Source organism: Strix uralensis, chromosome 12 (assembly GCF_047716275.1).
Source record: "Strix uralensis isolate ZFMK-TIS-50842 chromosome 12, bStrUra1, whole genome shotgun sequence".
In the NCBI taxonomy this organism is placed as follows: domain Eukaryota; kingdom Metazoa; phylum Chordata; class Aves; order Strigiformes; family Strigidae; genus Strix; species Strix uralensis.
This window is the reverse complement of record NC_133983.1, coordinates 3,561,906-3,574,859: the sequence shown is the minus strand read 5'-3', so window position 1 is coordinate 3,574,859 and position 12,954 is coordinate 3,561,906. Positions and strand designations below refer to the sequence as shown.

Sequence of the window (12,954 nt, the reverse complement as noted above, 5' to 3'; positions counted from 1 at the left end):
AAAAAAAAGTTGATATCTTAATTTTCAAATTTATGATTACTTTGGGAGATATGGTTTTAGATGGTCATGGTCTGACCAGACTGCAATTAATTACTGTGATCCTTCAGGTACCATTTTGGTTTTTATGTTCTAAGTGGAAAGGTAATTTCTGCCCCTTCCCACTATACAAAATAAAAGTTCTTTAGTTAATAATGGCGGTAATTAAGGACTTGGAAATGTTTCCCATGCTCTTTTTCCCATACATTTGTGTTTGTGCTCTCTGAAGCAGCAATGATGCAAGTCGTGCAGCTATACGACACGCAGTGTCATGCAGCAGCACGTGCTTGCGCTGAAAAACTCTTTGGCTATAGGCTGCTTGTGTCCAAAACTGATGAAATGCTAGTTTTCTTACATCAGATATCTGAGTTCTGATGTGTTGGTGTCAAAGCTTTGAGTGTCTGTGGCTCTTGGAGCATGTCTGGCATCTTAAATATCAGTGGAAGCAGACTTTGTGAGTCAGGGTTGATTTTTCTGTGGGTATGATGGGCAGGTGATTTTGTCCTGCATTTGTGCTGTTTTACTATGGAGATGAGATAACGGATTTGTACGATTAACTTTTTTCAAGGAGTTCTCCATTGTGGAAGCTACTCAAGGAGGACAGGATGGTTTGCAGCCACAGGTCTTTCCGAAGCAGCTCCCTGTGGAGCGTGGGTGTTTCTCTCCAACACACTAACTGGTCTGGTGGAGGCTGTGTGTTAGGACCTGTCAGTTGGATTGTCTTGAGTACATAACAGTACCTTCATTACTATAAAAGAAAGAATATGGGGAATATTTTTAAGAGATGTATGAATATTGGATGTTACCAGTTTCTCATGGTTGAAGTTGTAAATTTTGGGGCTGCTTTGGACCGGCCCCTTTATGTACAGCTGAAAGGAAAGATTTTGCTTCTCAAATGGGGCGTAAGAACATTTCAGTCTAGGGGAGGGAAGCGAGTCCTGCCTTTCTCCTTCAGTTGTATGCGTGAAACTTATTTTTCTTTAAAACTCTGCTACCACATCTTTGTTTTCCCACAGATGCTTTTTTGCTGCCTTAGTTTGGGCAATTGGGCCAAACACAGGTGCATTCATTATGTTTTTGCAGCGTCTACATAAATGTTGCTACTTTTGTGCCATTTATGTTCAGTAGAGTTAAGATAGCATTGTGTCTAAAGTACCTGTTATTTGGATCTTTTTGGTGCTTAGATATCATCACTTATGCAGGTTTTAAAATTTCCTATTGCTTATGTAAAATTGTTTCTTACAATGAAGATGAGTTGACAGTATGTTAGTTTCTGTAAGTTTATGGTAATGCATCACATCAGTAGTGAACTGACACTCCTTTTTTCTCCTTTCAGCCAGATAATGAAATCTCTTCAGACTGCAATCACGTAAGTATTGCTTTGTTTTATTCAGTCTCTAGCTATGACATTTGCATCTTATATCCATTATCAACCAATTTTGCATAGTTTGATAGTTTGCAAAAGGCATTAATCAGGACACATTTGGGTTTCTGGGCTGTCCTATGGAGGAAGAACACAAGGTGACTTCTTTAACCCAGTAGAGCCACTGTGGTCTTACTGGAGGCTTCTAAGTGCAACATACTTAAAAGCTTTGTAAACTGTACTTCTGTATCAGAGGAGTGTAGCAGACGTCTTTCCTATTTTATAGTTGGGGGGTGGTTCCCGTGAGTTACTGGGAGCAGTATGATGTGCTCCTTTTGGGAAAAATGTGAGCAGAACTGAATTTAAACTCTTAATTTCAGCTGTTGAAGCCTTCTATATTGCTTTCACAGCTGCTAAATTCTTAGACTCACTTGGAAAATGCTGTGGGGGTGTGATATTTAGAGGCAGTTTGAACCACTTGGCTGGTTTTAGAACAGATTTCCTCTCAGCACTGTGTTTAACTGTGAGCAAACTGTTAGCCAGTTTTCAGGCTGTCAAGCTGACTCTTCAAATCCCAAGACTCTTAAAAAATTTTTAAAAAAAATCATCAGAGCTAAGGTTGGTATTAGGTTTCCTTTGGCTTCTCTCATTTGCATTCTGTTAGAATACACCGTATCAAGATCCTGAATTGTTTGGTTAGCCCTGGACACAGTCAAGTGCATGCCTCAATGATGGACTTGGTTTCAGATGCTTGAGAAGCTATATTTTGGTTTATTACTGGAAGATATATTCCAGAAATGAAACCCGGCCATGCTGTACAACTAGTAATTTCTGACTGTGTTTATAAATTAACCTTTAGCACTGCACTGCCTGACTTCATGGCAGCTGTAATTCTCTGTTGCACAGGGTTGGATCAGATGGAGGACACATCATGTTTCTGTTTAAGTCTTTTCTTCTTTTTTGAAAAAGAGAAGTCTTCAGTAATTAAAACTTACCTACCTGACATTTAAATGTGCCAACAGAAATTACCTGAATGAAGAAGAAACGGAGAATTCTAGAAATCAAAGTTGGACCTTTCCTCTGCTGGATTAAATGGCAGTGTCTCTGCCACAAGGCAGATGTCAGGCTGCTGTGGATTATAGAAGCCATTCAGGAATAGGAAGTCAGGCAACGTCTCATCTTCCCAGGCAGAAATTGAAGGGGAATGATCAAAAGCTAGACCACAAGAGAGGCGTCTCATGTTCAAATGTTTTCTTTGCCTCTCTCTGCAGTCTTAGGTAGTACAACTGCTGATCATCTCCTGGGAAAATACTGCCTAGCGCTAAAATCGGGATTTTTAAAGCAGCAAGTTTAACCTTCCTTCTGTCTGTGGGAAGGTTCCTTTGGAGAGCATCTCATTTCAAGACTCTCCAAAGTCTGAGATTACATATGCGGAGATGTATTCTTATGGTGTTGGACCTCATTCTTGTCCTTCCGATCCTGTCTGGGAGAGGTCTACAGCACTCTCCGCGAGGACAGGTTCCCTCCTTATTCACTTCTGTCTATTAAACCTGCATATTTACAAGTTCGTACTCCCTCTGAAATACCCTAGAATCCCATCATCTCCTTTTTTTAACTTTTCACAAATCCATGATATGAGGTGTGGAAGACAGTGCAACTGTGCCGATTTAATTTTTAGTTCTCTGTGTGTGCTTCCACCCTCTTGGAGATGATGTAAAACTGCCTTCCTGGTGCATGATCATGTGTTTTGTTGTTTTTTTTCTAGTGTTTTGTGTACAATTGAAACTTCAAAATAAAAGTTTGACCAGACTGTTTATCTTTTTGATATTAATTTGATTTTGTCACAGAGGCAGAGTATTTGAAACAAATCTTTAAAACTATTTAAACTTTACTGAAAAATGTTTAAATGCAACTTGAGTTCCTAGAAAAAAACAGATGAGCTAATAGAGCTTCTCTCAGGCAACATCTCAGCTATTAATTTGCTGAGGCTTTGTTATCTTACCCTGTATTTTTACTTTATGGTGCCTCAGGAGGACATCTGGGATGTGTATATATCTGCAGAGTGTGACTTGCCCAAGATTGATTCTTGCACAATGACCCAATGCATCAAGGCTCCTGTGTGAGCTAATCTCTGGCTCCTAGAAGAACAGTCCTTGCCGAGGCATTTTGCAGTCTAGCGTCTAATGTATCATTGTGCTGAGCAAGAGGGAGAACTTCCTATAGGTCTGAAATGTATCTGCGTCCAAAAAGTTGTCTGGTCACAGCCCCTCACAGAAGGAACCAGCTGCATTGTCTCCTTCCTCTTCTGCTAGGTTTTTATTAGGTTTTCAGTATGAAATCTGCTCGTGTTGAGGATTTCATTTTTGTTAGATCATTTGCATCAGGCAGACAAGCCATGGTGCAGAAAGGTATGGTGGGCTAAAGACATTGCTAAATACGTAGCTGGTAGCAAGTTACAGCTTTCATTGTTTCATCCTTTCAGTTATGAAATTGTCTTCATTAGATATATTTCCTTGTAATGAGTCAGCTCATGACCTTGTGGAGAGATTTCTAATGGCATGAATTTGTTCAGTATGAGAAAATTATTGCAGAAATGGACAAAGTTGTTGGCAAGGAGACATTACATTGATTGTTGCACTGTAGAAGGATGATGGTACAGACTGGGAATAAATGATGTTTCATTATTTTCTGAAGAAAAATATTTGTCATTCACCGTGGGAAGCTCTTAAACCCTCTTTCTACAAATGCTCTCTCTATAGCTCTTGTGGAACTACAAGCTGAACCTGACTACAGATCCAAAGTTTGAATCCGTGGCCAGAGAAGTCTGCAAGTCCACTATTGCAGAGGTAAGCCAGAAGAAAGGCATGGCTGCTGTTGTGGCACTAAGGTTCTTTTTTCATTTCTTTGTGATAGTGAATTAGTGTGCAAATAAGGTTTGGGGAAGCTCTAGTCTTGGATGCCAAATTACTAGGTGTAATGAATTTGATCTCCTTGCAGAAAAAGCCAGTTACCTTAGTGGTGCCAGACAAAGGGGCGGGGGAAAGAAACGATAAACTAAACCCATCAGCTCTCACCTGACCTTTTGTCAGAAATCTGTTGTGGGTTGGATTTGTCCCCTCTTCATCAAGTGTTTGACAATTTTAACAGTGTTAGTGTAGGAGGGGTTCAACTGAACTCAGCATAAGGCTGATTTTGGATTGTGTCTTGCTAGCAGAAAGAATAAGCACGTAGGCATCAAATGATGAATCAACTTTTTTTTTCTTCAAGGCTCAAAGTTTAATTACTCCAAGGAGACTCTGTTAGGAATTTCCCCTTTTTAGGTTGCACTAGGAGTTAGTTCTCTACCTCAAGCATCAACACACCTCAGTCCAGCTTCAAAGATTACTTGATTAATCATTTATTTCCTTGTGCTCATGCTAGAGCTCTGGAGGCTGTGCACTCAGCCACACAGGAGCTGCCTGAGCCTGAGGTTTTTTCCCTTTGCTTGGGATAGTTTTCAGCTAGACTTCAGGGGAAGCAGTGGCACCAAGGCTTTTTACAGCAGTACAGGCTTCAGCTGACTTAATTCAGTCATTAAACCGTGCTCTGAAAAACATAATTTGTATATCCACCGGAATTAACTTCAACTACCCATAAACTTGCTTTTTAAAAAACCTGTTTGCTCTAGATGATGGCCCCTTTGTGGCTTTTAAAGTAGGTTTTCTTGAAAGACAGTCAGTTGCATGTATAGCAGGTTGTCTCTCCAACCCCGGTTTGTGTTGGCAGTTGATTTGCCATGGATCTAGCTTTCAGTGGTGCAGACTTGCTTATTAGACAAGAGGAATATGTCAGTGCTCAGAGCAAGTTTAAGATGAGTGGTTCCTCAAGTCCTCATGTTGTGGGTTCCCCATTATTTACAAAGTTTTCATTTGAGCTGAACACACAGAGATCTGAGAAATTGAGGATGTCAACAGCAGCCTGGCTCCAAATGTTTGGGAATTAGTAGTGTAGTTGAGGGGTATTCGATCGCTTTTTCTTCATGGCCTGCTAGGGTTCTGCTTCCCCTTCTCAGTACCAGCTGCCTTGCAGTAAGAATAGAGTTAGTGGGAAACCATTATTTAGTATGAGGAGAAATCAAGAAAACACTTAATACAAGAAGGCTAGAATATTAAACAGTGGAAGGAAAACAGCCTGCATCGAAGGGTTACATTGTGTTTGGAGTTCAGTAACTCCCAAAAGCAAGCACTGCAAAACCTGTTAAATCTCACTTTTTCCAATCATAGGGAAGATTATGTTCTTCTGTTTTAAGTCATATAGCTGCTGCAGAATTTTTACAGTCAAGGCATTCTTGAAAATGCTTTTTCAACAGTCTGTTTATGACTTCTGTACAGTGACAGTCTGACATTGTTGTAAATGGTACCCTCTAAATCTGGGATATGATGTGGGAAGAGCGTAGCATTTTAGTTGTACATCAGCCACCAGTGTTCATCTTATAATTGTGGTGAATGATAACATGAACTGCTGGTATTTTGCTGTTTGGTGAGTGCTTTTTATTTCAAGAAAAAAAAGTTGCATAAGTCACAATAATCTCGTGTTTGATCTTCTGATACTTAATACTAAGACAGGTGCATAAACTATTCCACTAATTTTTAAAAGTATTTCTAAAACACTCTTTAACATATGCAGTGGGAATATACTGCTAACATACAGTATTAGCCTATGAATATTTTTCTTTAATTCACATTAACAGGTAGGTGTTTTCTTGCTGGTGACTGAGCTCTGATTTTAAGTATTGCTTTGTATTAAGAACAAAATACAACTAGAAAAGTCATTTCTAGTAAAAGTCATTTGGAAATGGGTGACTGTCCCAACCAGGTTCATTCTGAAAAGTCCACGTTTAATTTTATCAGCTAAATATGGATTTTAAATACCAACTTTTTTCTCAACTGTTGCGATTTTGTAAGTTCTGGCAATAATTTTAATCTAGAATTATAGTTGGCTACCAGATAATGGTGGTTGTTTCAGAAGTGGCCAGGCAATAACATGATTGCTTGGTCTTTTATGCAATTCACTGGCTCAGGCCGTGGAGCTCTGGGGCTGTTTCCAAAGCCAAGCTCTTCCAAAAACAGCATGTTGCTGTTGTGTGCTGGTTTGGCTTGCGGTACTTGAGCTGAAGTAGGGCCAAACCGAAGATGCAGCTTTCTTGGAGAAAGCTTGCGCAACTCTCTCCCTTTCACCCTGCAATGACTCATACATGTTTTCACTTCAAAATGTATTTTAAGCGTTTTCTATAACAATTACATTGACCTTAGTAGCTATGTTTTTCTAATAGCTATATAGATTAATTACAAAATGTTCTACCAGCCTACATCTGCCTTCAAATAATGGTGTTTAAAATGTTGCATGTTTTATTTGTTACATAGAAAGCAATGGCCTCGTAAGCTGCGGCAGCAAGAGATCTGTTTTGTTCATCTAGTCTGACCTGTATGACTCTGTCGCAGTATGCCCCGAGTTAGTTTTCCTTTGAATTAAAATACATCTTTCTAGAGATGACGCTTCATTTTTAAAAATTTCCAGTATAAAGATTCCAAGTCGATATTTGAGAACTGATTAAATGGTTCCCTTAACATTGCCCTTGCTTGGTGTCTAAACCCGCCTGGATTATTGATTGTCATGGATCTCCTTTTAGACTGATGAGCCCTTCAATATTTGTACAGGAACAAATCTTTGATGTAATGAACTCAATCCAGGTATCTATTGCTTGAAAAACTGTCACCACTGCACTTCAGTGTCTGGCTGTCAAGCATGCTTTCTGCGTCGTCATGGCTGCAGTTTTCAGCGTACTCCTGAACAGGGAACACCAGAACCGGACACGTATTCCAACATGGGCTTCCCAGGGCTAAAAAGAGTCTGTGTAATCTTGGTACTCTTTGGAGCAAGGCATTGCACCGCTCCTATCTCAAGATTCCTCAGGGATAGGGAGGAATGGTGGTTTCTGATAAGGAACCATGTTTTTCACTTCCCTTGGAAAGACACTGTCAAAACTGCCTGCATCTTTTACTTCCAAAGGTGACCTTTTTGGCCTTACTGTCTGCTTCCCTGAACAGTGCAGGCTCTGATTTATATTGGGGACCTGTCTGTTCATGTACACTGCTTTTCCAATCCCTGCACAGCTTTCAGCTTTTGTTAGCCACGATTTTTTTTTTTTTTTAGACCACTGAGTAAAATGGTTTAGTATCAACAATCAGTTCCTCTAAGAGCCTGATAAAAATGAATTTGATGACGATTTTCCTTTATAGTAGTTTTCAGCTTCCAGCAGGTTATAAACAGTTCAATAAATACTGCACTGACTTTTGAATCACCCTCACTTGTAGCCAAAATGTTGTGTTGTAGGAGGTCAGGTGGCTAATGGGGGTCCAAGTATGATTTAGTGATGTTGTAATATGCTTGGTTTTCTAAATAAAGGTTTGTCAAACTAGCATTTTTCCTACAAATCCACTTGATTGCAGGGGTACAATGTGATTATTATGAAAGATTATTATTGAGCAAGAGGGTTTATAATTCTCAAGGTCACTGCGTTTGCTTTCTTCAGATACTGGCACACATGAGGTATTTCTCGTTTCTGAAATATTTTCAAGTATTCTGACTTACTGAAAATCAAACTGAAGCCTAGAGGGTTTCTTTGCCAGCAGATTTTGAAGCTTCAGATGCAAGTTTCTTTGAGGCTGCTTTTTTTAAAAAGGTTAACTTCAGTAACTGCAGCCACTGTATTTTTATTCTTTTTTTTTAAACAGATCAAGGAGTGTGCAGATGAACCAGTTGGTAAAGGCTTCTTGGTGTCATGTTTGGTGGATCACAGAGGCAACATCACTGAATACCAGTGCCATCAGTACATCACTAAAATGACAGCCATTATCTTCAGCGATTATCGGTTGATCTGTGGCTTCATGGATGACTGCAAGGCTGACATCAATCTGCTGAAATGTGGCAGCATTCGACCTGGAGAAAAGGTATCCAGAGAACATGTAGATTGTCAGTTGGCTTGTAAAAGTCATTCACTTAAGGAAACTTATGTGGAGACTCTGCAATAGTATTATTGTCTTACTTGCAACTGAGAAAATACATGGCATATCTCATCTGTCTGGAAAGGGTGATGTCCTGATTCTGTACAGTACCTTTTCAATAAATATGTATTTGTTCCTCTGTGGGGGACTGCTATTCAGAGATGACTTTCATTTGTCTTTCCTTACTGCACTACAGGTGATCTGGTAGGTCGTTGGCTTTTTGCTCACGCTCTGTCAGGCATGACTCATATGATGAGTCCCAACAATAGACTTAAGCAGACCTGTTCCTAGGCTTATTTCACAGTCTGGTCGGGTCTGACGCAGGAAGGTTATCAAGGTGGTGTGGCCTGTGCTATAACCCTTTCTGCTTTTTCAGGCTGTAGTTGATAGAATGGATCAAGAGCTTTTACCTGTTGGCTTCCCCATTCCTCTGCCCACCCAAAAACGGTTGAAGGGCACATATTACCTAATGTTGTATTTTACTAGTACAGACTTACTAATACTGTACTGGTTTTACTAAATCAATGTTCTTCTGCCATATGAAACTTAGGCGGAGGTTGATGAAAAGAAGAGTTTGTGGTGACTAGATGCGGGGTTATTTTCAAGGCACTGTCTTTCCCTGTTTACTCCAGCATAGCTAATGCAGGCAGCAATTATATAGTGCTGCAGGAATGAGTGGCTTCTTTTATGGTAAGTTTTTATGTTTAGGGATAAAGTTAAAATTAGCCTATCAACTTTTTTACAGTGCTTTTCAAATTATAGCTCTTATGCTTTTAAGAGTTAGTCTCTTAAATCAGCTATTAATTAGGAGGTGAAAAGATTTAACCAAAAATACACACTTTTTTTGGTTTTAAAAAAAGTTTCCCTAGTTGTTTGAGATACTAGCTGCTGTAAGCAGCTTCACATCCATAGTGTGTTAAATTAAAGTGCTAGTGTATTCGAGAATACTTAGCTGAACAACAGAAAGTACAAAAATAAGTACTTGCTTTCAAGAACAAAAGCAGCCATGAAAGTGAGAGGAACTTGCAGGCACTGCAGGTTCAGGCTAGTAACAGCTGAGTAACTTGTTTTCTCCATAAAGTAAAGGCTCTCTTCTAGCCATCACCTGAAGCTCCTCATGAAAAAAGGAATTGTTTTTAACAATCAGTATAGAATCAGAAGTGTAATATGGGAGTCCTGGGTGTCAGGTCTACATACTACCTGTGGCCTGACCAAATTAAAACAAATTAAAATTGAAATACTTACGGTAGCACTGAAGGGTACAGTAGGATACAGAAGGATTTCATGAGTCTAAGTCAAATCTCATGTAGCGGAATTGAAACCAGTGCTGGTGTAGCTGCATAACCCACTGTGTTGGTCACAGAAGTTGAGATGGGTGAAGGGTGAGGATGGCCGAGGAGATGAAGGTGACAAAGCATCTAGGAGAGGGAAATGAATGTAAATGTTGGGTCACCGGGTTTCTGTGGGACAACACAGTGAGTCACTAGCCAAACTTTTATGGGGGTTAGTGTGGTTTATGCATATTCCCCACTTTCTTGGTACCCAACCCAGAATATTTTGCCTTGGTTTGTGAAAACATTGCAGCCTGTCATGTGATGTCTTTTGTTGTGCTGTCATCCTTGGCACTTAGAGCAATTTTATACTTTATTTTATACTGCTATGGAAACAGCTATAAATGGCTATGCAAGCATTTCTTTTGTTGGTGTTCTGTTTATCCCTTCTCTGCTTTGGAGAAATCTCATCTAATTTACTCCCATCAGATGCTGGTTCAGGTATTATTTCCATGCTGTAGCTTCTGAGACTTACCTGTAGAGAAACAGTCATTACCCTTTTGTGTGACTGAATGTAACTGTGAATTTAATAAATAGGACCTGGGCACCTGAGGAAGAAGATGGGGAAAGAGATTCATCTCTCTCTCTTTTTATGGAAATAAGTACTACTAGACTGCTAACTCCATCCACATCAGGGAGCTTCTAGATGACAGTATGATAGCTTCATCATAGTAACTAGGATAAACTGGCATTTTTAAGTGGAAAAAGGCACTTTAGTAGGTATTCCAAAATGAGACTGCCTTTTGAAGCCCCTATGCTACCTAACTGTTCTCCTTTTCTATACTTCCTTTTAGTTTTAGCTTGCTTTCGACTTCCTAATTGAATTCTGTTCCTGCTGGGTTTGTTGCTCCTGATGTGGTGATTTCTGTACTTTCTTTTCCACGTTTCTTGTTGGTTTTCTACTTTGTAAGAGCAATAAAGTACAATTTAGAAGTCTCCATCTGACTCTAGACTTAATTTTGCTTTATATAGTAGAAAAAGCTTTCAAATGACACACCTGCAGCCTAAGTCTTGTAAGCTGGTTTTTTTTTTCTTCCAGTTAATGGAGAAATATTTAATAGTAGTTTCAGTCACCTTTCCAGTTGGCTATTGCACTTCATAGCAAATCTGATCTCCTGGTATTGAAAGCTTGCTTTGTCTTCATGCAATAGGGATCTAATTTGAAGTTGAAATAGGTAATTGCAACAGAGCTTTTCTTCTTGGGCTGCCTATCAGAATGAGCTGCTTTCCCAATCCCAGTAATGTCCAGGATTGTATCAAGCTAGTGGGTAGTGTATAGTTTCCTGGATTCTGGATTTAGGCATGATGTCTGAACTGGCGTTGATTATTTGCCATAATGAAGGCTATGTAAGTGTCAGTTTACATCCGTTGTTGTACTTTACCAGATAATAGTATTTTTCAGGTTCCTTAAAAAAGACACACTAGGAGACCATTGTTTTCTTACTTTTTTTCACCCTTAAGTGCTTTTGAGTACAGTTGCTCTCACTCTTTCCCTAGTTTCATAGAAGTACTGGACACAGAGGAGGAATGAGTCAAAGTGGGAAGAGATGATAACGCTCAGCTCAGTCTTTGTTTACTCAGTGTAGTATTATATCAGTGTGCTATCAGGTGAATTACTGGGAATTAGTTAATCTAGGAGCCATCCCCATAACCCTGGTGTCCGGGTTAGCCAGGTGGAGTGCTGAACTGGAACTTGGGGTAGATCTGCTGGGTTGTTTTCCGTAGCCTGACTGCTCTGGCTTCAGCAAGCCAGTATGGCCGTTCAGTGCAAGGTGCTGTGCTGGTGAGACAGATTGTGTTTTACCCTCCTGTCTGCTGCTCCTTTCTACTCCTGACACTTTTCTGGTCACTTTTCTAGTTTCTCTCTGCAAGTCTGCTGCTAGAATAGTCATGAACTTAAGGCATGTCCAGGTTCAGACTGAATAGTCTTTTTCTGGGGGAACTTCTGAAAATGACAAAAAAAAACCCCAAGAATTGCAAAGCCTAAAATATAGGGAGTGGAGTGGGGGGAATCTCTGCTGGAAAATGAATAGTAAGAACAAGGTTTTTAAAATTCTCTGTTGACCTAAAGCCGTGTACATGGAGTTTGAATTTCGGTCGGAGGAATTAAAGTCTCCAAAAGTGTTGTGCTGAAGGGGGTTTGCTTGGGCACATTTAGAACTTCGTTCCATTTTTCTGTGGCTCAAAGTGCCATCGGACAGCACTATCAGTTCATAAAACTAGGCAGAGTTTCAAGACACTCTAGACTAGATAACTATCTGGTATGTTTAACAGATCTTTGCAACTTTCAGTTAAAATTCTCCATTTGAGGTTGATAATGATGGTGAGACAACAGTTCCGAGAAACATGTGTGGTTTTTAGATTTAATCTCTTGTATTTGTGTGTTGCTCTGGAGAAATGAGGCCTAGACTCTCTCGGCCCCTGCAGCAGTTTTGGGAAGTCCTGACTTGTGGAATGAACTTAAAGGTCTTCAACTCTAAGGTAGAGGCTTTCTGACAACAGGGTACTGGATAGAGGAAAAGCTTTGGGATTCATTCCAGAGCAGAGCTGCAGCAGGCGTTTGTAACCTTGTACACAGCAGACAGCTGGTGCTGCAGCAGGACTGAGAGAGCTCACGCCGTGGGATGCCAACCCTTGGGTGCTGAGCTGGCCCCCCAGGACTGGTGGCACATGGAGTGCTGGTGGCAACAGGCAGCTCTGTGTGGTGTAGAGCTGCACAGTGATGCACGTACCGCAAATGTGTGTCAAAGCTGTCCTGCCATCCTTAGGATGAGCTTGTCAAACTTTTGCTTGTCAGCTGCCTTAGAAAAATAGTTGAATGCAGCTGTACGCATGTTTGTTTTCCCCTCCAGTCTGCAGTAAGAGATTGCACAATCTTAAATACAGTAGGTGTTAGCCTGTAATTAAAACTTGAAGTGATATTTCTCTAAACCAGATTTGTAAAGTCCCATCTGTATTCTGTTTGACCAGTAGCATGGCTGCCTTCATGCCCTTTTGAAGAAATGAAGAGTTAGGACCTCCTTAAGCTGACTTTAACTAGTCAGCGCTAGCACTCAGGGACCTGATACCTGCCTGAAAACAAACCCCAGGTTAGGTCAGTAAATCTCCCAAACAGTCTCAAGTGGGCACAGGAACACTAATGGCACCACAAGAAGGCATGTGAATCCTTGGAGGCAGGAGA

General features: G+C 40.3%; 1 protein-coding gene across 1 annotated transcript in view; it reads left to right on the top strand.

Moving 5' to 3' along the window:
* The window catches only part of GLG1 (golgi glycoprotein 1), an 85,962-nt gene that overhangs the window by 37,289 nt on the left and 35,719 nt on the right, over window positions 1–12,954 (top strand). The window contains exons 2-4 of the mRNA XM_074881704.1: window positions 1,373–1,405; window positions 4,159–4,245; window positions 8,173–8,388. Coding sequence (XP_074737805.1) covers window positions 1,373–1,405; window positions 4,159–4,245; window positions 8,173–8,388 — 336 coding nt within the window. The remainder of the gene's footprint in view (window positions 1–1,372; window positions 1,406–4,158; window positions 4,246–8,172; window positions 8,389–12,954) is intronic.